At 46.2% G+C, this 24,423-nt stretch overlaps 3 protein-coding genes across 3 annotated transcripts; all 3 read right to left on the minus strand.

The window, feature by feature from the left end:
• Positions 1–4,341: 4,341 nt before the first annotated feature.
• On the minus strand, positions 4,342–7,803 carry LOC119956392 (ferritin, middle subunit-like). The gene is made up of 4 exons (XM_038783570.1): positions 7,616–7,803; positions 5,687–5,833; positions 4,932–5,057; positions 4,342–4,560 (listed from the first exon to the last, which is right to left on the minus strand). Exons 1-4 carry the CDS (start codon positions 7,715–7,717, stop codon positions 4,405–4,407), a joined length of 531 nt encoding a protein of 176 aa, XP_038639498.1. The 5' UTR covers positions 7,718–7,803; the 3' UTR covers positions 4,342–4,404.
• Positions 7,804–12,905: 5,102 nt separating this feature from the next.
• Positions 12,906–15,649, minus strand: LOC119956395 (ferritin, higher subunit-like). Its single transcript, XM_038783574.1, has 4 exons — positions 15,466–15,649; positions 14,534–14,680; positions 14,151–14,276; positions 12,906–13,143 (listed from the first exon to the last, which is right to left on the minus strand). Exons 1-4 carry the CDS (start codon positions 15,565–15,567, stop codon positions 12,988–12,990), a joined length of 531 nt encoding a protein of 176 aa, XP_038639502.1. The 5' UTR covers positions 15,568–15,649; the 3' UTR covers positions 12,906–12,987.
• Positions 15,650–20,377: 4,728 nt separating this feature from the next.
• Positions 20,378–23,941, minus strand: LOC119956394 (ferritin, middle subunit-like). The gene is made up of 4 exons (XM_038783572.1): positions 23,787–23,941; positions 21,627–21,773; positions 21,193–21,318; positions 20,378–20,657 (listed from the first exon to the last, which is right to left on the minus strand). Exons 1-4 carry the CDS (start codon positions 23,886–23,888, stop codon positions 20,502–20,504), a joined length of 531 nt encoding a protein of 176 aa, XP_038639500.1. The 5' UTR covers positions 23,889–23,941; the 3' UTR covers positions 20,378–20,501.
• Positions 23,942–24,423: the final 482 nt, after the last annotated feature.

The following is a 24,423-nucleotide window of genomic DNA, read 5'->3' on the forward strand; positions in this document are numbered from 1 at the left end:
TATGCGGGGACTACAAACTAGCTGTCAATCAGGCAGTCAAGGTGTACTGTACCACCTATCAAGAATTGATGATTAATATGCCAAATTAGCAAGAGGTTTAACTTAAGCCAAACTTGATATGAGTCATGTGCACCAACAATTAGAGTTAGACAAATCTTCCGGGGAATTTGTTACCATAAACACCAACAAAGGCCAGTATACCTGGCCACTCTTCGGAGTCTCATCTGCCACTGAAATTCCAGCGCCCAAAGGAAGGTTTACCTCAGGACCTATCAAAGGTGGTTTTCTCCATCGATGATGTACTAATCACAGGAGAGTCTGAAGCGGAGCACCTAGCAGATCTCAAAGACGTCTTAAAGAGCATTTGAGAAGGCCAGAGTGAGGCTGAAACGGGAAAAGTGTACGTTCCAAACTCAGGCAGTGACATACTTGGGAGACAGGGTAAACGCCAAGTTAAACGTCCTATTGAGGAGATCAGAGTGATGAAAGTAGCACCAGTCCCCAAAAAATACGTCGGGATTGAAATCTGTTTTAGGAATGGTAAACTACTATGATAGCTTCATTCCCGAATTTCCCTATTGATGGCACCCTCCTCAAAAAACACCAGGGGTGGTATTGGAAAGAGCCTCGGAAAGAAGCTTTTGAACAAGTTAAATTAGGTTTACAGTCATCCAGTCTTGTGACCCATCGAAAAAGATAATCCTTACCTGTGACTTAGAGAATAGGGCAGGTTTTGGCCCATAAGGTGGTGCCGAGAGGCCGATCACTTACAGCTTGGGGACTTTTGACCAGTGCTGAATAAGCTTACTCCCAAATTGAAAAGGAGGAACTGGCCGTAATATTCGGAGTCAAGAAGTTCCACCAATACACCTATGGGAGCCATTTCATGGTTGTCACCGACTACAATCCCCCCGTTGGGGTTATTGAGGGAGGATAGGGCCATTCCCACCAGAACTTCAGCTAGGGTCAGCACTGGGCTCTATGGTTAGCAACGCATGTGTGCGCGTTTCAACATAGCATTCATATTTGGTTGCCCGGCCTATGTGCCGTCACCTCCTACCTCGGAGTGTACCACCTCCACCAGTAGTGCTAGTGAGGCAGGTCAAGGTTTGAATCAAAAAGGACCCCTTATTAACTCAAGTCTTAGGGGGCAGCACGGTAGCATGGTGGTTAGCATAAATGCTTCACAGCTCCAGGGTCCCAGGTTCGGTTCCCGGCTTGGGTCACTGTCTGTGCGGAGTCTGCACATCCTTCCCGTGCGTGCGTGGGTTTCCTCCGGGTGCTCCGGTTTCCTCCCACAGTCCAAAGATGTGCGGGTTAGGTGGATTGGCCATGCTAAATTGCCCGTAGTCTTCTAAAAAGTAAGGTTAAGGGGGGGGTTGTTGGGTTGCGGGTATAGGGTGGATACGTGGGTTTGAGTAGGGTGATCATTGCTCGGCACAACATGGAGGGCCGAAGGGCCTGTTCTGTGCTGTACTGTTCTATGTTCTATGTTCAAGTCAACCAAATGGTCCTTCACGGCTGGCATTATGACAACAGGTCTGAATAGCTGCAGCCCTTTCAGATAAGAAAGGTTGAGCTCAGTCGAAAGGTGGTGTATTATTAATGGAGAGCTACGGTTGTCGTTCCCACCCCTGCGAGGAAGCTATCGTTACAGGAGCTACACTGCGCCCATCAGGGAATGACAGGAACAAAGGGGCTTGCACGCAGTTACATGTGGAGGTACGGAATGGACATCCAACGAGAGATAATCTGGCCAAACAATGTGACCAGTGGCACATGCAGCAACGCTTGCCACCTGCAACCCTCATGCAACAATAGAGAAAGTGCGACAGACATTCGCCAGGGTTGCCCAAGGTTCTGCTCTCAGGTAGTGGGACTGTTTTCACAAGTAAAGAATTCCAACGTTTTACGAGGCGCAATGGCATCCAGCATATTGGGGCGGCACGGTAGCACAAGTGGATAGCACTGTGGCTTCGCAGCGCCAGGGTCCCAGGTTCGATTCCCCGCTGGGTCACTGTCTGTGTGGTGTCTGCAGGTTCTCCCCGTGTCTGCGTGGGTTGCCTCCGGGTGCTCCGGTTTCCTCCCACAGTCCAAAGATGTGCAGGTTAGGTGGATTGGCCGTGCTAAATTGCCCTTAGTGTCCAAAAGAGTTAGGAGGGGTTATTGGGTTACGGGGATAGGGTGGTAGTGAGGGCTTAAGTGGGTCGGTGCAGACTCGATGGGCTGAATGGCCTTCTTCTGCACTGTATGTTCTATGTTCTATATTCAAATTGCTTCCAAAAACCCTGTGGTGTTCTTGATGTTGCTACATTCAGGATGGTTGGCGTAGTGTTCACAAAGGCCACAAAATAGCTTTAACTTGAACAAAGCTATAATTTAACACTACTAATTTGGATTCAACACATACCCCTAAATAATATACAGTTGGCAATAAACATATAATCCGCACTCATCTACTACTAATCTCTACACTATAACATTAACTATGATCTGCTCTCACTCACACTATCTTTCTTTCATTCTGCTATCTCCTTCATTTCTCTCCCGTAGGGCTTAGCATTCTTTGCTTGTACATCTAACTCCCTCTAGTGGTTGAGTTATGCATTTCATTAATCCTTGCAGTTATAATACCACACACCCTGGTTCAAATGGACTGACTGCAAAAGCCATCCAAATATTCAAGGCCGCCATGAAAAAGTAGTCACGGGCCTCTTTGCAACTCAGACTGGTCCAGTTCCTACTCCCATATCGTGCTACCCCCTCACACCACCACAGGGCCTTCGCCCACCCAGCTGCTAGTGGGCAGACGCACTAGAACACAAATGGACCATACATTTCCAAATTTGGTGAGGAAGACGGAGGCTAAATAAGACGAGAAGAAAAGACACCACGATTCACAAATAGTTGAAACAACTTTTGTCGTGGGTGATTTAGTTTACATCAAGAATTTTGGTGCTGGTCCAAATGGGGCTCCCGGGAAAGGTTGCGGCCAAAACATGTCCCGTGTCGGACAAGGTAGAGGTTCAAGGGAGGTGGTTTAAAAAAAACAAACATCTGAACCACTTGAGAGAAGCACACGCCAAACTATAGGGACATCCTGGCCCTAGTAGACTTGTCAGCCAGATGGATATAAATGAAGGTAAAGCCACAGCAAGCTGCCCAAGAGAACAAACCCAGTATTGTTTTGGGGAGGGGGGGGGGGGGGGGTGTGGAAAACAGAGAAAACTACCTGTATGGAGTCATATTCACCTATTGAGTGTAAATCAAACTCTTGAGGACCAAACACCAGTCACTGCTGAAGCGCCCATTGTGGAGTTGCATCACTCTAAAGGACTAAGAAGTTTCCTTACAGACTGACACAAGAGACAGCTTGGAGAGCCGCTTCTACACAAATTCCTTTGTTATTAATGTTGGTTGGGGGGGGGGGGGGGGGAAGGAGAGAAAGAGGAGGGATGTAGCAGTTTTTTTTAAAGGGGGCAGGTCCCTGGAGGGTCATGGGACACAATCAGCCAATGGGGCAGAGCATGTGAACCCTCGGGCAGAATACTGGTTGCCAGGTCATTGGGAGCTTAGAGTATTGGATCACATGCACTTTTACCTTGCTCAGTGTATAGTTTCATTTGTTAATCCATCCAGTGGTTGCCTGTCAGGATGTTACAGTTAAACACTATTCACCCTCCGGCTCCCTGATCTGTAGATGCATATGGATTCCCAAGATCGTTTCCAGAACAAAACTAGATAGGTGTGCTTGTAACATGTTCTTACATAAACCTGATGAAACATCCTCACATCTGTGGCTAGGTAGGAAGACAGAGCTGCTACCAAGCATCAGCTACAGCCTGGAGGTATTTTTAGTTTGACTTCTGATAGACATCAGACCAATATCTCCACCAAACCTTCACACCATCTCAACTGCAGTTACCTCCTCTCATACAGACTTGTTGTTGTGGAGGACTTGCTCCTGGGGGAATCACAGAGGATCAGGAGAAGTCAGCAGGCAAGTAAAAGCCTAGACATCAGTTCTCCACCCGTTCCTGATCTGAAAGAGTCCAGTGGAAGATGATCCACAGTCCACTAATGTAATTTGACAAGTCAGTAAATGTTCCTGATTAACTTTCAAACAACTGTTGAGTGCTTAAGGTGTCAAGTTAGAATTATTCTTAATGATTGACAGCAGACAAGATCAGAGAAAGATTTTTTTACGATCCATATTACAATTCTTTGCTACAAGTTCTTTCTTCCTGGAGAAAGCCAAAATGGTCCAGGTGTAGTTGGAAATGCACATCACACAGTAGCCAAGACATCTACAAATTGAATGACAGGCAAGATCAGTGAAAGATTTTTTTATTGTAGGGCAACAATTATTTGCTACAAGTCCTTTCTCAAATCCTGGATGTGACACTAACTGCTGTCCTCTAGCGAGAGCTTGTCAAACAGGTACTCTCCCATCCCATTCTCAGGAGCTCCCAGCCGCTTCAGGTTGGTGATGTAGTCACCCAGTCGCTTGATGACCTTGACCTGCTCGTCCAAATAGTGAGTCTCCAGAAAGTCACACAGCTGGAAGAGAAAGAAATATGAAGAGATGGTCATAAACGTGAAGATCAGCTAATTCTCTTCACACCCCCTGTTCCTCGTCAGGAGAGGATTAGTGTTTCACTTCATTGTGCCACACAAACCATCTCAAAAGGACTTGATAGGATTGTAAATCTGTTCTTTAGGATGTCAGTAAGTCAGGAATGTTAAGCAAGGCAGTAATTTTCAGTTACATCCCAAAAGAACTATTCCATCCAATCCATGTTTAAGTGTAGTCATTGTTGAGATGTAGGACATGCAACATCTTATCTGGTGCAGAGCAAGATCCCACAGACAACAAGCAAGACAATATAAAAGCCTACCAGTGATCAGAATTATGATGAAGTAAAGCTTACATGAGGGTCAGTCTGGGTGGTGGCGAGTTGGTGAAGATCCAGCAAACTCTGGTTCACATTCTTCTCCAGATCCAGGGCAACCTGCATTGCCTGGAGACTGTTACCCCACTCATCCCGCTCTGGTTTCTACAATGCGGAAAGACAGGTCAGTTATTTCAGGGTGCTTGCATCACATCATTTACACCCTCAGAAGTTCAGGAAAGGATTAGTTTTGGGGCAATGCTGCAGGAATACGATGCAGAAACCAGTCAAAATGGCTCATGCATTAGAACATAGAACAGTACAGCACAGAACAGGCCCTTCGGCCCTCGATGTTGTGCCGAGCAATGATCACCCCACTTAAACCCACGTAACCCGTATACCCGTAACCCAACAATCCCCCCATTAACCTTACACTATGGGCAATTTAGCATGGCCAATCCACCTAACCCGCACATCTTTGGACTGTGGGAGGAAACCGGAGCACCCGGAGGAAACCCACGCACACACGGGGAGGACGTGCAGACTCCACACAGACAGTGACCCAGCCGGGAATCGAACCTGGGACCCTGGAGCTGTGAAGCATTGATGCTAACCACCATGCTACCGTGAGGCCCCTAGAGTACATGTAGCAGGATTAAGACATCGTTCTGCATAAGCCATGTAGTGAGATACATGACAGGTGAAGCTTTAAAGAAACTTCTCCCTCCCCCTTTAGGATTTGATCATCCTGTCAGTCTACTCAATTGAAGCCGCCATTTCCCCACAATTCCAACCTTCACATCCTGTAGGAGGATGCGGCCTCCACGTTGATTTTGGAATTTAATCAGCTTCTCCGCATGTTCCTGCTTCTCCTGGGACTGATGTTTGAAGAACTGGGAGAAGTTGTTGAGGGCGACATCATCCCGGTCAAAGAAAGACGTCTGAAAGGGAACAACCCAGATCCCATTAACCACATCGTTCAGGCCCCCCCCCGTCAAAAGTATTCTCTTTGCCTTTCTCAGTTCTATTGAATGGTCCATAACCCAATTGTGAAGATTCATCTATGGGGCCAATAACCATCCAATACAAGTACCATTTGGAAGGAGTTAGGACTCCCATTTCAGTTTAGAATTCACAGTACAGAAGGAGGCCATTCGGCCCATCGAGTCTGCACCAGCTCTTGGAAAGAGCACTCTACCCAGGCCCACATCTCCACCCTATCCCCATAACCCAGTAACACCACCCAACATGAAGGGCAATTTTGGACACTAAGGGCAATTTATCATGGCCAATCCACCTAACCTGCACATCTTTGGACTGTGGGAGGAAACCGGAGCACCCGGAGGAAACCCACACATACACGGGGAGAACTTGCAGGCTCCGCACAGACAGTGACCCAAGCCGGAATCGAACCTGGGACCCTGGAGCCGTGAAGCATTTGTGCTATCCACAATGCTACCGTGCTCTTAGGAATAGATTACTCAAGCGTTTTGCATCTACTCAATTAAGTATTGCTAACCAGAATTCAACTGACTGCCAGAAATAACTGAATGTTACACACATTTGCAATATTAGACACCATGAAAATAGGAATTAAAAATATCACTTCTGATGAAAGTCTCATTTCTCCCAGAAAACGCAAGGACTTCCATTGAGAGAGCAGGCAACAACAAATTAGTTGCTACAATTCCAATTTCAGAGTATCTTTTAACCGTGGCAAGATATTGACACACTAATGATTGTTATGGGACAGGTCACCTAGAGCAGTGCTTCTCAAAGTGTGGTACGCGTACCGGTACGCGAGCCATCGTCTGCAGGTACTTGGGAGTGTTTCCAGAAAAGAAAGAGACAGCAAACCTGGATTGGCTTGTTTCGCTCACCGGTCCCTGGCACATTGAAAAAAAACTGCCGGTCCCCCACATCAGATAGTTTGAGATGCACTGACCTAGAGAACACGTTAAAATTCTCAGGCAGAAAACACCTGGAAATAAAGCTGGTGACAGGTAAAAGTGACCCTGAAACCAGTCCAAATTATTAGAATCTCAACTGGGTCATTAATGAAAGTTGCTGTATAGACAGTGTGGTCTATGGGAGACTGCATTTCCACAATGACTATTTCAGGTGAGTCAGCAATCAGTTGTGGTCAGCAGCAAATGGCAGTCACAGATGACTAAATGTTCAAAGATTAGCTCATGAACATTTCTGCTTGGTGTATATCAATGGCAGCTAGTTCCCATACCAGGGGAGCTTAGATTGGCCACACTAAATTGCCCTTAGTATCCCAAAAGGTTAGGTGTTGTTACTGTGGAGCCTTGGGTAGGGTAGGGTGCTCTTTGGAAGGGCCAGCGTGGACTCAAATGGCCTCCTTCAGCACTGTAAATTCTATGATCTATGGCCATCACTCACCCTGAAGTAATATTACCAATAATTCAGTTGGATTTACTTTTGTTAGGACAGGAACAAAACAAATAAAACAGGTACCAATTCAAAGGATAAAAGCAAATTACTGCAGATGCTGGATCCTGAAAATAAAATCCTGGAAAAACTCAGGTCAGACAACATCTGGTGAGAGAACACGCTATCTGATGTGAGAGAACACACACTAATGCTTCAAGTCTGGATAACTATCTGAGCTGAGGTAGTAAGTCAAGCTGGGTTGAAACAGGACATAAAATTTCTCAACATAACACATTTTATTTAAAATCCATAAAGACAGGACTCACCAAAGAAAGATACAGATAGGAGGCAGTGAGCTCCAGGTTAATCTGCTTGTTGACAGCTGCTTCACAATCCTGGTGGTAGTTTTGACAAACTTGGGAAGCCATTTTATGACTGAGGATTATTCTTTTGAGCTGACAGCCACCCAAACACAAACCTCTATCCCAAATTCAGAAACACTAACTGTAGCTAAATCCTTCCGGCCAAAGAACTTGGATTTATACTCCAGGGCTTCAAGGTAATGTCATTTAGCAGGAAATGACATCATCAATGATGGCCAAACACTCTTGTTGACCAATCAATCAGCTGCCTTGTCCAATTGGATTCCAATCAGCACAGGAGACGATGTGGGACCCAGGAACCAATCAGAATGTTCAAAGAGAAGCTCATGTGAATGGAAACTCAACCATGATAGAAATACTGATTGATCTTTGACCTGAATCTCCATCCAACAATGCCAACACTCAAAAAGCTCATTTTGATCTTTGAGTGGAGATATTAAGACAACCTTGTTCACAGAATTACTTTAGCTTGTTATTCTGAGGGAATTTTCCCTCCATAATTTCTGAAGGACAAGGACAATCCCATTAGAAATTATTTTCAGAAAATATTTTTCTATTAGTGTACAAAGTAAAGTGCTGTGCGGCAGCCGGCCTTGGGATCTGATGGTAGATTGACGGATGATGATGCTGTGGACCAATTCAGGTCACAGGAAGCCCAGTTTGAAAACTCCGGCTACATGGTAGGCCTCAGGCCTCTGTGTCTAATTTCCACTTACTGGATGCATATTGTGTGGCTGCCATTGTGATATCTCCAGTTGGTGATTAATTGTTACAACAACAACCATCCGTGCTCAAGAACGTTTCAGTCGAGGTATTTTCCGGAATAGTTTACATAAAATGGACAGCAATGAATCATAGAATTTACAGTGCAGAAGGAGGCCATTCGGCCCATCGAGTCTGCACCGGCTCTTGGAAAGAGCACCCTACCCAAGCCCACACCTCCACCTCCACCCTATCCCCATAACCCAGTAACCCCACCCAACACTAAGTCAATAATTTTGGACACGAAGGGCAATTTATCATGGCCAATCCACCTAACCTGCACATCTTTGGACTGTGGAAGGAAACCAGAGCACCCGGAGAAAACCCACACACACACACGGGGAGAACGTGCAGACTCCGCACAGACGGTGACCCAAGCCGGGAATCGAACCTGGCCAAGAGTCACCCTCCACCCAAACCTCTCCCTACCCCACAGTTGATGGTGTTAAATGAAAGAAACTGAAACATCCTTCAATAATGGACTGTGGCCTGTGTGGCACTCAAGGATTGAAGATGACCATTCAGCTATTGGATAGGGTCAAAGGTTTTGCAGCTGGATCTGTGGGAGGAAGTTACCTTTGGTCAATAGTTGTTTAAAATGCCTGGTAGACTGAGGAGTTGGAATACTTTGAGATCATGTTCGTTCGGTTGTTCAATTAAGGCATCAACTGGTTAACGTAAGTGGGTTTTCTGGAGGATAAAACCAAAGGTCAAGTGAAAGGTCCATTTCCTCCACCCAGGCAGCAGTGGGGGCTAACCCCAATGTACTGCAACAACGCATCCTCCGACTGGCCCTCCCCAACCCACAACCCTCAGCTCTTTGGGAGTCAAAGAAATTAGGTGCTTACCGTCACCTCCAAGATTCCCCTCCGAGTCACACACTATCCTGACTCGGAGATACACATTCCCGTTCCTTTATCATCGCTGGGCCAAAATCCTGGAGCCATCGATCTGACAGAATTGAGGAAGCACCTCTAACACGTGGATTTCAGCAACACGAGATGGCACCTCCCTCCTAACCCTCAAGGGGCAAAGGTATTTGCCCAGTAAAATCGCCGTGCCATTTTCAGGCCACCAGTTTCCTACATGTTCACTGCACCAACAGAGGTGGCATTGGAGGCAGACCATAATAATCCTGAGCTCAGGCCAGTGTCAATTCCAAGGATAACATTGACATCAAATTCCAGAACTAGTTGATATGAAATCTTGATGTTGTTCAGCAAGGTGGGGTAGCTGGTGGGTGGAATGGTTAAATAGCAGGGAGTCACATAGGGACACCCCACAATGTATTCCGACAGCCAGAACCCTTTCCCCAAGATGGATTGAGATGCACACCAGCTGCTTGTTGAACAAAGATCAGCAACTGCAAGGTTAATTTCTTTATTTAATGCGCTTTTAAGGGATGTGAGCTTGTTTATTTGTTGACCATGCCTAATTGTCCTTGAGAAGGTTGTGGTGAGCTGCCTTGAGTCGCTGCTCTCCATGTGGTGTAGCACAACAGTGTGTACAGAGAGGGATTCCCAGATTTTGACCCAGTGACAGTGAAGGAACGACCGATATATTTCCAAGTCTGGGTGGTGAGTGAGTTGGAGGGGAGCCTCCAGGTGGTGGGGTTCCCAGGTATCTGCTGCCCTTGTCTTTCTAGATGGTAGCGGCCGTCGGTTTGGAAGGTGCTGCCTAAGGAACATTGGTGAGTTCCTGCAGTGCTTCTTGTAGATGGTACACACGGCTGCCACTGTGTATCGGTGGTGGGGGGTTGAATGTTTGTGGAAGGGGTGTCAATTAAATGAGCTGCTTTGTCCTGGACGATGTTGAGGTCCTTGAGTTTTATTGGAGCTGCACTCATCCAGGCAATGGGGAGTATTCCATCACACCCCTGACTTGTGCTTTGTTGATGGTGGACAGGCTTTGGGGAGTCAGGAGGTGAGTTGCTCACCACAGGATTCCCAGCCTCTGACCTGCTCTTGTAGCCACAGTATTTATGTGGCCAGTCCAGTTCAGTTTCTGGTCAATGGAAACCCCCTGGATGTTGATAGTGGGGAATTCAGTGATGGATGTGCCATTGAATTTCAAGGAGCGATGGTTTGATTATCTTTTTTTAGAGATGGTCGTTGCCTGGCACTTGTGTGGCGTGAATGTTACTTGCAACTTGTCAGCCCAAGCCTGGATATTGTCCTGGTCTTGCTGCATTTGGACATGGGCTGTTTCAAGGTCTGAGGATTCGGAAATGGTGCTGAACATTGTGCAATCATCTGCAAACATCCCCACATCTGACCTTATGTTGGAAGGAAGATCATTAATAAAGCAGCCGAAGATGGTTGGGTAGGGTACTATCCTTAGGAGTTCTTGCAGTGATATCCATAGACTGAAATGACTGACCTCCAAGAATTACAACCATCATCCTTTGTGCCAGGTATGACTTCAACCAGCGGACAGTTTCCCCCCTGATTCCCATTCACTCCAGTTTAGGTAGGGCTCTTTCATGCCATATTCGGTCAAATGCTGCCCTGATGTCAAGGGCAGTCACTCTCGCCTCACCCCTGGAGTTCAGCTCTTTATCCATGTCTGAAACAAGGCTGTAATGAGGTCAGGTGCTGAGTGACCCTGGCAGAACCTAAACTGAGCATCAGTCAGTAGGTTTTTGCTGAGTAAGTGCTGCTTGATAACACTGTTGATGACTCCTTCCATCACTTTGCTGATGATTGAGAGCAGACTGATAGGACTGTAATAGTCCAGGTTGGCTTTGTCCTGCTTTTTGTGTACAGGACACACCTGGGCAATATTCCACAGTGCCGGGTAGATGCCAGTATTGTAGCTGTACTGGAACAGCTTGGCTGGGGGGGGGGGGGGGGGGGGGGGGGCAAGTTCTGGAGCACAAATCTCAGTACCATTGCTGGAATATTATCAGGACCAAGAGCCTTTGCAGTATCCAGTATCTTCAACCGTTTCTTGATCTCACGTAGAGTGAATCTAATTAGTTGAAGACTGACGTCTGTGAAGCTGGCGACCTCTGGAGGAGACGGAGATGGGTCATCCACTCGATACTTCTAGCTGAAGACTATTAAGAATGCTTCAGCCTTGTCTTTTGCACAGATGTGCTGGGCACTTCCATCATTGAGGATGGAGTTATTTGTGGAGCCTCCTCCTCCAGCGAGCTGTTCAATGCTAAATTACCCTTAGTGTCCAAAATTGCCCTTAGTGTTGGGTGGGGTTACTGGGTTATAGGGATAGGGTGGAGGTGTTGACCTTGGGTAGGGTGCTCTTTCCAAGAGCCGGTGCAGACTCGATGGGCCGAATGGCCTCCTTCTGCACTGTAAATTCTATGATGTGATATGTTGCTTGTCAGACAAGGAGTCCTGTGTTGTAATTTCACACTTAATTTTTTAGTTTGCCTGGCGCGCCTTTCTGCGCACTTCATTGAACGAGGGTTAATCCCGCAGCTTGGTGGTAATGGTGGAGTGGGGAATATGCCAGGCCCCAGATTGTGGCTGAGTACAATTCTGCTGCTGATGACCCGCAGCACCTCATGGAACCCAGCCTTGATTTTCTACATCTGTGCTGATTTCATCCCATTTAGCGCGGTGATAGATCCACACAACAACACGATAGAGGGTACGCTCAATGTGAAGACCATACTTGATCTCCACAAGGACGCTACCAATACTGCCATGGACAGATGTATCAGTGGCAGACAGGTTGGTGAGGAGGTCTAATATGCTTTTCCCTCTTGTTGGGCTTCAACTGTCGTTTACCCAGTCGAGCATTTCGGTCCTTTGGGACTCATTACTGATTAATCACCTGTCAGTACATGGTGATCAGCAGGAACCTTCCTTAACCGTGTTTGACCTGAAGCCCATCAGTGAAGCTGTATGTTTCAAACCCAAGGAGGAAAAGCAATGGAACCAATTGAGGGTGGATGTGACATGGTATTTCAATACTCTGCCCTTTCCCCTAAAAGCTAAATATATTTTTGCATACACATCTACAGCCAGATCTGCTCCCCACAGAGCATCAGCTGTGAATACACAGATATCGCCACCAAACCTTGCACTGTACCATCCTGCAGTTACCTCAAAACTCCGATTGGTGTTAGGTAGCACATGGTTCACACTGTTACCACACAGTGCCGTGGACCCAGGTTCAATGCCAGCCCCAGGTCACAGTGTGGAGTTTGCACATGCATGGTTTCGCCCCCACAACCTGATGTGCAGGGTCGGTGGATTGGCTACACCAAGTTACACCTCAATTAGAAAATTTTAAAACCAACTTTTTTGTGGATGACTTCAGCTCTGGGTCATCATAAGCTAGATCAGGATACGTTACCACACAAATAGAAAGCTGGGCTAGAGGAAGGAGGATGATCCACAGTCTAATCACTACAAGTCAGTAATTTACTTGAACTTTCACACAACTGAGCACTTAAGATGTCACATTAAAGTGAGAAGTATTGAATGACGGGCAATAGACAAGATCAGTGAAAGATTTTTTTATTAATTTAATTGCAGGGCAACAATTCTTTGCTACAAGTCCTTTCTCAAATCCTGGATGTGACATTAACTGCTGTCCTCCAGCGAGAGCTTGTCAAACAGGTACTCTCCCATCCCATTCTCAGGAGCTCCCAGCCGCTTCAGGTTGGTGATGTAGTCGCCCAGTCGCTTGATGACCTTGACCTGCTCGTCCAAATAGTGAGTCTCCAGAAAGTCACACAGCTGGAAGAGAAAGAAAGTCAAAAAACAGGAAGATCAGTTCCTCCGCAACCAATTCTCTTCACCCCCATTGTTGTACAGAGATTGCCTTCAGATTTGGGGGGGGGGGGGGGGGGGGGGAGAGGCAGTGGTGAAGATGGCAGTCTACAGAGGGCTATAGGCAGGTTAAGCGAGTGGGCAAAAACTGGGCAGATAGAAAGGGTAAAGGAGCAGAGTATTTAAATGGAGAAAGACTATTGCAGTAGAGGTATTTGGGGGTCATAATGAATAAAACATAAATCACAAGCCAGCCTGCAAGTTCAACAGATAATTGGGAAGGCAAATGTTGACTTTATTTCAAGGGAATGGAGTGGGAAGTTCTGCTAAAACTATACAAGGCCCAATACTCAGTCCCCTTATCTTAGTAAAGATATACTGACAATGGAGGCAGTCCAGAGGAGGGGTTGAGCCTGGGCATTGAGGAATTTTCTTCAAAGTGTTGAGCCTGTACTCACTGCAATTTTGAAGTGATCTTAGTGAGACATTAAGGATTCTCAGGGGGCTTGACAGGATCGATGCAGAGGGGTAGATTCCCCTTATTGTGAAGGATGTTTGGGATATCAGCAGGTCAGGAATGTTTCACAACAGGACAAGTTTGTTGTGTCCCAAAGCACCATTCCATCCAATCCAGGGCATGCAACGTCAGGTGCAGAGCAAGATCCCAATAAGTGACTGAAACAGATTTGTGGGAGGCTGATCAAAATTAGACATTTACCACGTCCGGGGGGGTTGGGGAAGGAGGAGGAGAAAGAAGCAACACTTTAATATAGCGCCTCAGGATGCACTGAAGAAAGAAAAGTTATTATTTTGCCCAGATTTTAAGCAGTGTTTTCACTTCACATCTAGGCCCACAGCGACACAGAATGTGGGGATTGAGGCCAAGTTGGGTCCCCAACTGGCAACATTGGTTGATCCTCTCAATGGCAACGAAACAGGACTACCAGTGATCAGAATGTTGATGTGAAGCTTACATGAGGGTCAGTCTGGATGGTGGCGAGTTGGTGAAGATCCAGCAAACTCTGGTTCACATTCTTCTCCAGATCCAGGGCAACCTGCATTGCCTGGAGACTGTTGCCCCACTCATCCCTCTCCGGTTTCTACAATGGAGAAAGACAGGTCAGTTATGTCAGAACATGTTCGTGCAGCACTGCACGACCAATTCAAAAACTCCTTGTACACAGGGTACATTTCAGCCTCACACAGCAAGACCAAGACATTGTCCTGTATATAGGGCTAATTGTTTAGAGATCAGAAAATGATTAAAGAAACATGTTCCAATTAAGAGTTGAAAATTCTGTCAATGAGATTGAAGCCACATTTTTAAGCAGCCATTCCTCCCTTGCCCAGTCCCAACCTTCACATCCTGGAGGAGGATGCGGCCTCCACGTTGATTCTGGAATTTCATCAGCTTCTCTGCATGTTCCTGCTTCTCCTGGGACTGATGTTTGAAGAACTGGGAGAAATTGCGGAGAGCGAGATCGTCCCGGTCAAAGAAGGACATCTGGAAGAGAACACACCAAATTTATTTTAAACCACACCACTCAGCCCAACTCTGGTCCCCAAGTACAAATCCCCCTCCAGCTTTCTAAATCAAACAGACACTTCAATATGAAGTTAGTTTAAATTCTCTGCCTGCTCAGGTATATTGAACAGATTAGAGAATTGGGACCATTCAATACCAGAATACTTGTACAAATCAGAGGACACATGTTCAATTCTCAGGCAGTCTGAACATCTGGAAGTAAAGGGAGTAGGATAGCTTGATTTCTAACAAAGCTCAGCACAACATCGAGGGCCAAAGGGCCTGTTCTGTTCTATAGCTGGTGTCAGATAAAAGTGACCAGTAAACTGTCCAATTGTAGAAAACCCAACTGGTTCATGAATGAAAGTTGCTGTCTATACCCAGTGCGGCCTACAGGTGACTCCATTCCCACACCCACACTTCCAAACTCCCATCTGAAATAGTCAATAATTCCATTGAGTTGAGACAGAGGTCAGCAGCAAATCCCAGTCAGAGTTAATCCTCAAACACTTATTCATTCAGAACCCATTTTGCTCTGTGTATCACACTGGCAGGTAGTTCATACACCAGTGGAGATTGGGCAACAGTATTCAGCCCCATCCTTGCAATAATATTACTACCAATAATTAGGTTGAATGGACATTTAGTTATAGCAGTGACAACACTCAATAAAACAGGTACTAAGTCAAGTTAGGTTGAAACAGGGGAAGAATTGATTTGAACATAATAGACTTTATTTTAAAATCCATAAAGACAAAACTCACCAAAGAAAGATAAAGGTAGGAGGCAGTGAGCTCCATGTTAATCTGCTTGTTGACAGCTGCTTCACAATCCTGGTGATAGTTTTGACAAACTTGGGAATCCATTTTAAACCTGGGGATTATTCTTTGTGCTAACAGCCACCAAAACACAAACACCCTATCGATCAACACCAACCACAACTAAAACCCCTCCAAAGAACTTGGATTTATACTCCAGGCAGCAAAGTGATTTAATTGAGCAGGAAGTGACATCATCAATGATGGCCAATCACTCCTGTTGACCAATCAATCAGCTGCCTTGTCCAATTGGATTCCAATCAGCACAGAGATGATTTAGGACCCAGGAACCAATCAGACTGTTCAAAGAGAGGCTCATGTGAATGGAAACTCAACCATGATAGAAATACCGATTGATCTTTGACCTCAGTCTCCATCTGAAAATTCCAACACTCGAAAAGCTCATTTTGACCTTTGAGTGGAGGTATTAAGACAACCTTGATCACAGAGTGACTTTAGCTTGTTAATTTTGAGGGATATTCCCGCTTAACGTATGATGAAAATTGTTCTCAAAGCAAAGCGGTGTTGAGCATCCAATCTCAGAATCTGATGGTAGATTGACGGTTGATGACGCTGTGGACCCATGCTGATCACAGGAAGCCCAGTTCGAAACCAGTGCTGAAAACTCCAGATACATGGTAGGCCTCAGGCCTCAGTGTCTAATTTCCACTTACTGGATGCATATTGTGTGGCTGCCATTGTGTTATCTCCATATGGTTATTAATTGTCACAATAACAACCATCCGCTCTCAAGAATGTTTCGGCCGAGATATTTTCTGGTATTGTTTACATAAAAAAGACAGCAAAGAAACCGGCCCCCAGGCCCAGGCCAAGAATCACCCTCCACCCAAGCCTCCTCCTACCCCACAGTTGATGGTTTTTAAAAAAACAAACTGAGACAGCCTTCAATAATGGACTGTGGCCTGTGTGGCACTCAAGGATTGAAGATAATCATTCAGCTATAGTGTAGGGTCAAAGGTTTGACAGTTGGATATGTCAACTGTATACCGGCAGCACGGTAGCATTGTGGATAGCACAATCGCTTCACAGCTCCAGGGTCCCAGGTTCGATTCCGGCTTGGGTCGCTGTCTGTGTGGAGTCTGCACGTCCTCCCCGTGTGTGCGTGGGTTTCCTCCGGGTGCTCCGGTTTCCTCCCACAGTCCAAAGATGTGCAGGTTAGGTGGATTGGCCATGATAAATTGCCCTTAGTGTCCAAAATTGCCCTTAGTGTTGGGTGGGGTACTGGGTTATGGGGACAGGGTGGAGGTGTTAACCTTGGGTAGGGTGCTCTTTCCAAGAGCCGATGCAGACTCGATGGGCCGAATGGCCTCCTTCTGCACTGTAAATTCTAGGTAATTCTATGTGGGAGAAAGTTATCTTTGGGCAATAGTTGTTTGAAATGCTGGATGGCAATGTGTTCCAATCTTACAGCATTCATGTACAAATTGGATCTTTTACCTTACAATATTAGAACATGGTCATTTGGTACTTTAATAAAGGCAGGCACTGGTGAACAGAAGGGGATTTTGTTGGGGGATAAACATCAAGTGGCTTAAAGGTTCTTTTTGTGCACTGAGGCAGCAGTGCGTACTGTCCACAAGATGCCCTACAACAACTCACTCTCCGATAGCATTTCCTTAACCTGCTAACTAATTACAGCTCAACAGCAGCACGGAATTTCACCCTGAAATGTGCGAGGTGATGCATTTTGGGAGGACGAACAAGGGAAAGAGTACACAACGAACGGTAGGTCACGAGGAAGTAGAGAGGACCAGAGGGACCTTGGGGTGCATTTCCAAAGATCTCTGAAGGCAGCGGGACAGGTAGATAAGGTGGTTAAGAAGGCATGCGGGATACTTGCCTTTATTAATCGAGTTATAGAGAGCAAGGAGGTTGTGATGGAGCTGCGTAAAAAACTCGTTGGACCACAGCTAGAGTACTGTGTGCTGTTCTGGTCACCTCACTACAGGAAGGATGTGATTGCACTGGAAAGAGTGCAGAGGAGATTCACCAGGATATTGCCTGGCTGAAATAGTTTCAACTATCAAGGGAGGCCAGGATTGTTTTCCTTAGAACAAAGAGGGGCTGGTTTAGCTCACAAGGTTAAATCGCTGGCTTATAAAGCAGACCAAGCAGGCCAGCAGCACGGTTCGATTCCCGTACCAGCCTCCCCGGACAGGCGCCAGAATGTGGCGACTAGGGGCTTTTCACAGTAACTTCATTGAAGCCTACTCGTGACAATAAGCAATTTTCATTTTCATTTTCATTCAGAAGGCAACATTGAGCTGTAAAATGGAGGAATATAGCTAGGAACAAACTTTCCCCTTCGTAGAAGGGTCAGTAACCAGGGGCCGTAGATTGAAGGAAAAGCTATCACCTAGAGGGTGGTGGGAATCTGGAACTCACTGTCTGAAAGGGCGGTAGAGGCAGAAACCCTCAACATTGAGTATTTAGACATGCATCATAGCGTGCAAGGTTACAGACAAAGTGCTGAAGAATGGGAGTAGAGTGGATAGGTACTTGATAGCCAGTACAGAGGTGATGGACCAAAGGGCCTCTTTTTGAGCTATAAAGCTCTATGATTATGTTGTTGGCACAGGGGACTGTGGAGGGATGGCTATGTAGCGAATTGAGCATGATTGTGACATGTAGAAGAACTTAGCCAGATCAACTTGCATTTTGGTCCAAATAATGATTCATTTCAACTTTGTTAAAAATGTGGACTTTCTGGAAACCCCTCCCTCCTCACCACTCACCCTTCCGTGGGGAACTAAACAAATCTACTAGAATTCTTTGAAGACGTAACTAGTAGAGTTGACCAGGGAGAACCAGTGGATGTGGTTTATTTCGACTTTCAGAAGGCTTTCGACAATGTCTCACATAGCAGATTACTATATAAAGTTAAGGCGTCTGGAGAGGATAGAAAGCTGGTTAGCAAACAGGAAGCAAAACTTTGGAAGAAATGTCTTTTTCTGATTGGCAGGCAGTGACTAGGGGGGTACCGCGGGGATCTGTGCTCGGACCCCAACTGCATTAAATGTATTATTTCCAAATTTGCAGATGATACAAAATTGGGTGGGTGAGCTGTGAGGAGGATGCAGAGATGCTTCAGTGGGATTTGGACAGGCTGAGTGAGTGGGCATATGCATGGCAGATGCAGTATAATGTGAATAAATCAGAGGTTCTCTGTTTCAGTAGCAAAAACATGAAGGCAATTTATTATTTGAATGGGTTGAGAGAGGTGAATATGCAACAAGACCTTTGTGTCCATATGCATAGGGGCTGTTTAGCACACTGGGCTAAATCGCTGGCTTTGAAAGCAGACCAAGGCAGGCCTGCAGCACGGTTCGATTCCCGTAACAGCCTCCCCGAACAGGCGCCGGAATGTGGCAACTAGGGGCTTTTCACAGTAACTTCATTGAAGCCTACTCGTGAGAATAAGCAATTTTCATTTCATTAGTCACTGAAAGTAAGCGCGTAGGTACAGCACGCAGGAAAGAAGGCAAATGGTATGTTGGCCTTCAGAGCGAGAGGATTGGAGTCTCGGAACAGGGATGTTTTACTGCAATTGGAGGGGGCATTGGTAAGGCCGTACCTGGAGTATTGTGTGCAGTTTTGGTGTCCTTATCTGAGGAAGGAATGAAATGAACGAAAGTCGCTTATTGTCTCAAGTAGGCAGCAGGGTAGCATGGGGGGCAGCAGGGTAGCATGGGGGGCAGTATACATGCTTCACAGCTCCAGGGTCCCAGGTTCAATTCCCGGCTGGGTCACTGTGTGGAGTCTGCACGTCCTCCCCCTGTGTACGTGGGTTTCCTCCGGGTGCTCTGGTTTCCTCCCACAGTCCAAAGATGTGCGGGTTAGGTGGATTGGCCATGCTAAATTGCCTATAGTGTCCTAAAAAAAAAAGTAAGGTTAAGGGGGGGGTTGTTGGGTTACGGGTATAGGGTGGATGCGTGGGTTTGAGTAGGGTGATCATGGCTCGGCACAACATTGAGGGCCGAAGGGCCTGTTCTGTGCTGTACGGTTCTATGGTTCTACGAAGTTACTGTGAAAAGGCCCTAGTCGCCACATTCCAGCACTTGTTCGGGGAGGCTGGTATGGGAATTGAACTATGCTACTATGCTTCTGGCAAGCTGGAGATTTAGCCCAGTGTGCTAAACTAGCCCCTGGATGGTCTTGCCGGGGGGGGGGGGGGGGGGGGGGGTGCAACAAAGGTTTACTAGGCCGATTCCTGGGATGGTGGGAAGATTTATATTTATGGAGCAAGAGATCTCAGAACCCTTTTAAGACAGGGTAGGTTCAGAAAGAATGTTCCCAATGATGAGGGGGGGGGGGGGGGGGGGGGGTGCAACAAAGGTTTACTAGGCCGATTCCTGGGATGGTGGGAAGATTTATATTTATGGAGCAAGAGATCTCAGAACCCTTTTAAGACAGGGTAGGTTCAGAAAGAATGTTCCCAATGATGAGGGGGGGGGGGGGGGGGGGGGGGGGGGAGAAGAAAGTAGTCCAGAACGAAGGCTCAGTTTGAGGATAAGGGGCAAAATAAACTGTTATAATAAAGACGAAACCCAACTCTGGACAGAGAAGTGTTCTCTGTGGCATCAACCACATTCCTCCATTCTATGTAGAACAAGAGCCCCGAATTCTTGTTGTGGAGGATTTCAGCTGAAGTCATCAAAGAGTGACAGGAGAAGTCATGTTCTCTACCCATCCATAATCTGGAAGGGGTGGGGAAGAACAAGGGGACAGCAAAAAGCCACAAATAATCATGCAAGTCAGTCTGCAGCAATATGTATTTCTCAAGCTAAAGCTCCAAGATGTACTGAAAGCAAGTCTGAATGAAGGACAATAGGCAAGATCAGGGAATTATTTTAATTTTATTTCAATTCACTTATCCTTCCTAGAGAAGGCCAAATGGTCCATCTGTAGTAGGAAGTGGACATCAGACACCAGCAAGGTCATCTGCAATCAAACACGTGACACTAACTGCAGTCCTCCAGCGAGAGCTTGTCAAACAGGTACTCTCCCATCCCATTCTCAGGAGCCCCCAGCCGCTTCAGGTTGGTGATGTAGTCGCCAAGTCGCTTGATAACCTTGACCTGCTCGTCCAAATAGTGAGTCTCCAGAAAGTCACACAGCTGGAAGAGAAAGAAATAGAGAGAGTCAAAAATAGGAAGATCAGTTCCTCCGCAAGCAAGTTTGGAGGGAAATATTTGCCACAACTAAAATATCTTTGCTGAAACTGGTCTGTTTGGGTGAGGAAAAGGCATGATCGACTGCAATTTACCACGAAAGCACTTTGATTTAGGACGTGCAGGTGATCATATGCACAGCAAGATCCCACAGTGGGGCTGAGAATTGGAGAGATGAAGACCCTTGCATTGAACTGCCAGCTTAGCTCTCCAATCCTGACCACTGACTAGAGAGCGTACTGCCAATAAGGCCATGAATAAACCAAGTTGAAAATGAAAGTTGTTAAATGAAACTTTTTTTTTTTAAATCCAGCTTTAGCCAATTGTGGTTTGGAATGTTGCTCATTTCACATTCAGGCCCACAGCTGCACTGGAAGTGGGAATTCAAGAAAATGCTGTGCTGGGTCTCCAACTGGTCACATCATTTCATTGCCCAATGCAGCAAAGTTTAACAGTGTTCAGAATTTGAAGTGAAGCTTACATGAGGGTCAGTCTGGGTGGTGGCGAGTTGGTGAAGATCCAGCAAACTCTGGTTCACATTCTTCTCCAGATCCAGGGCAACCTGCATTGCCTGGAGACTGTTGCCCCACTCATCCCTCTCTGGTTTCTACAATGGAGAAAGACAGGTCAGTTATGTCAGGGTGCTTGCATCATTGTACCCTCAGTCAGAGTTCCGGATCAGGTCAACACCTTCCCCGTTTGGTACAATGGAGACAGGACAAAAAGTAAAATTTCCTCGTGTATCAGAATACACAGTGCTCAGCCACCACACAGCAAGATTGAGACATTAACAGTTAGCCATATATAGAGAGCTGGACAGGTAAAACTTTTCAAAATAAACTTCCCCCGCCCCTTTATTGTTGATCATCCTGTCAGTCTACTCAATTGAAGCCACCATTTCCCCTCAAATCCAACCTTCACATCCAGTAGGAGGATGCGGCCTCCACGTTGATTCTGGAATTTCATCAGCTTGTCCGCATGTTCCTGCTTCTCCCGCGACTGATGTTTGAAGAACTGGGAGAAGTTGTTGAGGGCCACATCGTCCCGGTCAAAGAAAGACGTCTGGAAGGGAACAACCCAAATTCCATTAACCACACCACAGAGCCCAATTCTAGCCCTCAAAAATTAGAAACCCTCTTCCAGCTTTCTAACCAAACTGACTATTCAACATGAAGTTACTTTAAATGGTCTGTATCCCAAAATCTTCAGGTCCAATTGTTAAGATATCTGGGAAGAAACATTTGCAGGAGGTGCAACTTGTGATAAGGAACATTAAATACTTCAATCTTCATCCTATGGAGTTTTTAAAATGTTAAATTTGAGCATTTACCCCAAAAATGTTGACAGTACCTGGAATGTAACTGACAACTAGGAGGATTGGAAAAAGAAAATTGGAAACAGAATGAATTGCCAATGTTATAGATACCAGAATTTTCAAACGTCATTTCAAAGGCTCACTAATCATTGGGCAGCATGGTGGCATAATACTTTCATAGAATTTACAGTGCAGAAGGAGGCCATTCAGCCCATCAAGTCTGCACCGGCTCTTGGAAAGAGCACCTTACCCAAAGTCAACACCTCCACCCTATCCCCATAACCCAGTGACCCCACCCAACACTAAGGGCAATTTTGGACACTAAGGGCAATTTATCATGGCCAATCCACCTAACCTGCACATCTTTGGACTGTGGGAGGAAACCAGAGCAAACCCTCGCACACACAGGGAAGGGGAATTTATCATGGCCAATCCACCTAACCTGCACATCTTTGGACTGTGGGAGGAAACCAGAGCAAACCCTCGCACACACAGAGAGGATGTGCAGACTCCGCACAGACAGTGACCCAAGCCAGGAATCGAACCTGCAATTTACAAAAAGTAGTTAGCACTACTGCCTCATAGCACCAGGGACCAATTCTGGCCTTGGGTCACTGAGGAGTTCACATATTCTTCCTATGACTGCATGGATTTCCTCCCACAGTCCAAAGATGTGCAGGGGAGATGGATTGGCTGTGCTAAATTGCCCCTCAAAAGTGTCCAAAAAGGTTAGATGGAGTTACTGGGATAGGCATGGTGCTCTTTCAGAGGGTCAGAGATAGGCCAAATGGCCTTCTGCACTGCAGTGATTCTATAAAATGTAATCAGATATGCCAGAAGGTGGGAAGGACTCCATCAGTATTACAGTTAGATTAGTTATATAAGGAAACATTCTACTAATTTTACAGGATTGGTAACCCAAGAGATTGCATGGTCAAATCTCAAACAGTCCATTTTAGATCAAAAGTAATTTGGGAGTACAGAGCTGGAATCATAAATAAGCTCACTAATGAAAACTGCATTCTTTATCTAGTCCACATGATTCTGGGCAGCATGATAGCACAGTGGTTAGCACAGTTGCTTCACAGCTCCTGGGTCACTGTGCAGATCTGCATATTTTCCCCCATGTCTGCATGGGTTTCCTCCAGCTGCTCCAGTTTCCTCCCACAGTCCAAAGATGTGCACATTAAGTGGATTGCCTTCCCACCAGTCCAAAGATGTGCTTGTTTGGCCACACTAAATTGCTCTTAAAGTGTCCAAAAGAGGGGTAAGGTGGGGTTACAGGAGTAAGGTGGAGGCTTGGGCTTAAGTAGGGTGCTCTTTCTAAGAGCCAGTGCAGGACTCGATGGGCTGAATGGCCTCTTTCTGCACTGCAAATTCTATGATTCTCAAACCTTTTTTAAAAATAAATTTAGAGTACACAATTATTTTTTTCCAATTAAGGGGCAATTTAGAGTGGCCAATCTACCTACCCTGCACATCTTTGGGTTGTGGGGTTGAAACCCACGAAGACACGGGGAGAATGTGCAAACTCCACACGGACAGTGACCCAGGGCCAGGATTCAAACCCGGGTCCTCAGCACCATAGGCAGCAATGCTAACCACTGTGCCACCGTACTGCCCGGATTCTCAAACCTAATGCAACTGACTCAACCCCCTTCCAAAATAACTAGGAAAACCATCTCAGTCGTAGCAACTAAGGACAAGGGCAGTAAATACCAGTCTGAACCCAAGACCAAATTCAGAAAGTCAAGACTCACCACAGAAAGATAAAGATAGGAAGCAGTGAGCTCCAGGTTAATCTGCTTGTTGACAGCTGCTTCACAATCCTGGTGATAGTTTTGACAAACCTGGGAGTCCATTTTGAAAATATCTTTTTTTTTTTTTAAAAGGTCTAACTTGTTCAAACCCAATCACAAACTTACGATTGCCACCAAACATCCATCACCAAAGGACTTGAATTTATACTCTGGGATCCATCTCTCATTTCTGAAGCAGGAAATGACATTTCAACCATCCTTGTTGACCAATCAAAGCAGCTGCCATTTCCAATTGGACAGGATAGGATTAGGGACCTAGGAGCCAATCAGAATGTTAGTGAGGCTGCTTTGATCGACAACAAGCCATGATAGAATTGCTGATTGATCTTTGCCAATCTTCACCAGTGCAAACTCTAGAAATGTTAAGAAAATATACCCAGAAACCTTGGGCTGGATTCTCCTCGGCACCGCGTCCCCGATATTACGGGCCTCGAAAAGCAGTGTACTCGGAGAGTACACCGCACGCGTATCCCCTACCTGCCGCCATTGCTGGAGGCCCATCCCGCCATTCTCTGCCCCTGACGGCGTGGTCCACTCATGGTCCTGCTGTTCAGGATACTCGCGTGGCAGCTGCGGA

Source organism: Scyliorhinus canicula, chromosome 23, assembly GCF_902713615.1.
Source record: "Scyliorhinus canicula chromosome 23, sScyCan1.1, whole genome shotgun sequence".
NCBI classification, from domain to species: Eukaryota; Metazoa; Chordata; class Chondrichthyes; order Carcharhiniformes; family Scyliorhinidae; genus Scyliorhinus; species Scyliorhinus canicula.

Coding starts and splice junctions, on each gene's coding strand:
- LOC119956392 (XM_038783570.1), bottom strand. CDS start 7,717: ATGGCTTCCCAAGTTTGTCAAAACTACCACCAGGATTGTGAAGCAGCT. Junction 5,834..7,615: donor CCTATCTGTATCTTTCTTTG/GTGAGTCCTGTC, acceptor GTTCCCTTTCAG/ACGTCTTTCTTTGACCGGGA. Junction 4,561..4,931: donor CCACCCAGACTGACCCTCAT/GTAAGCTTTACT, acceptor TTTCTCTTCCAG/CTGTGTGACTTTCTGGAGAC.
- LOC119956395 (XM_038783574.1), bottom strand. CDS start 15,567: ATGGATTCCCAAGTTTGTCAAAACTATCACCAGGATTGTGAAGCAGCT. Junction 14,681..15,465: donor CCTACCTTTATCTTTCTTTG/GTGAGTTTTGTC, acceptor GTTCTCTTCCAG/ATGTCCTTCTTTGACCGGGA. Junction 13,144..14,150: donor CCATCCAGACTGACCCTCAT/GTAAGCTTCACA, acceptor TTTCTCTTCCAG/CTGTGTGACTTTCTGGAGAC.
- LOC119956394 (XM_038783572.1), bottom strand. CDS start 23,888: ATGGACTCCCAGGTTTGTCAAAACTATCACCAGGATTGTGAAGCAGCT. Junction 21,774..23,786: donor CCTATCTTTATCTTTCTGTG/GTGAGTCTTGAC, acceptor GTTCCCTTCCAG/ACGTCTTTCTTTGACCGGGA. Junction 21,319..21,626: donor TCCTCCTACTGGATGTGAAG/GTTGGATTTGAG, acceptor TCTCCATTGTAG/AAACCAGAGAGGGATGAGTG.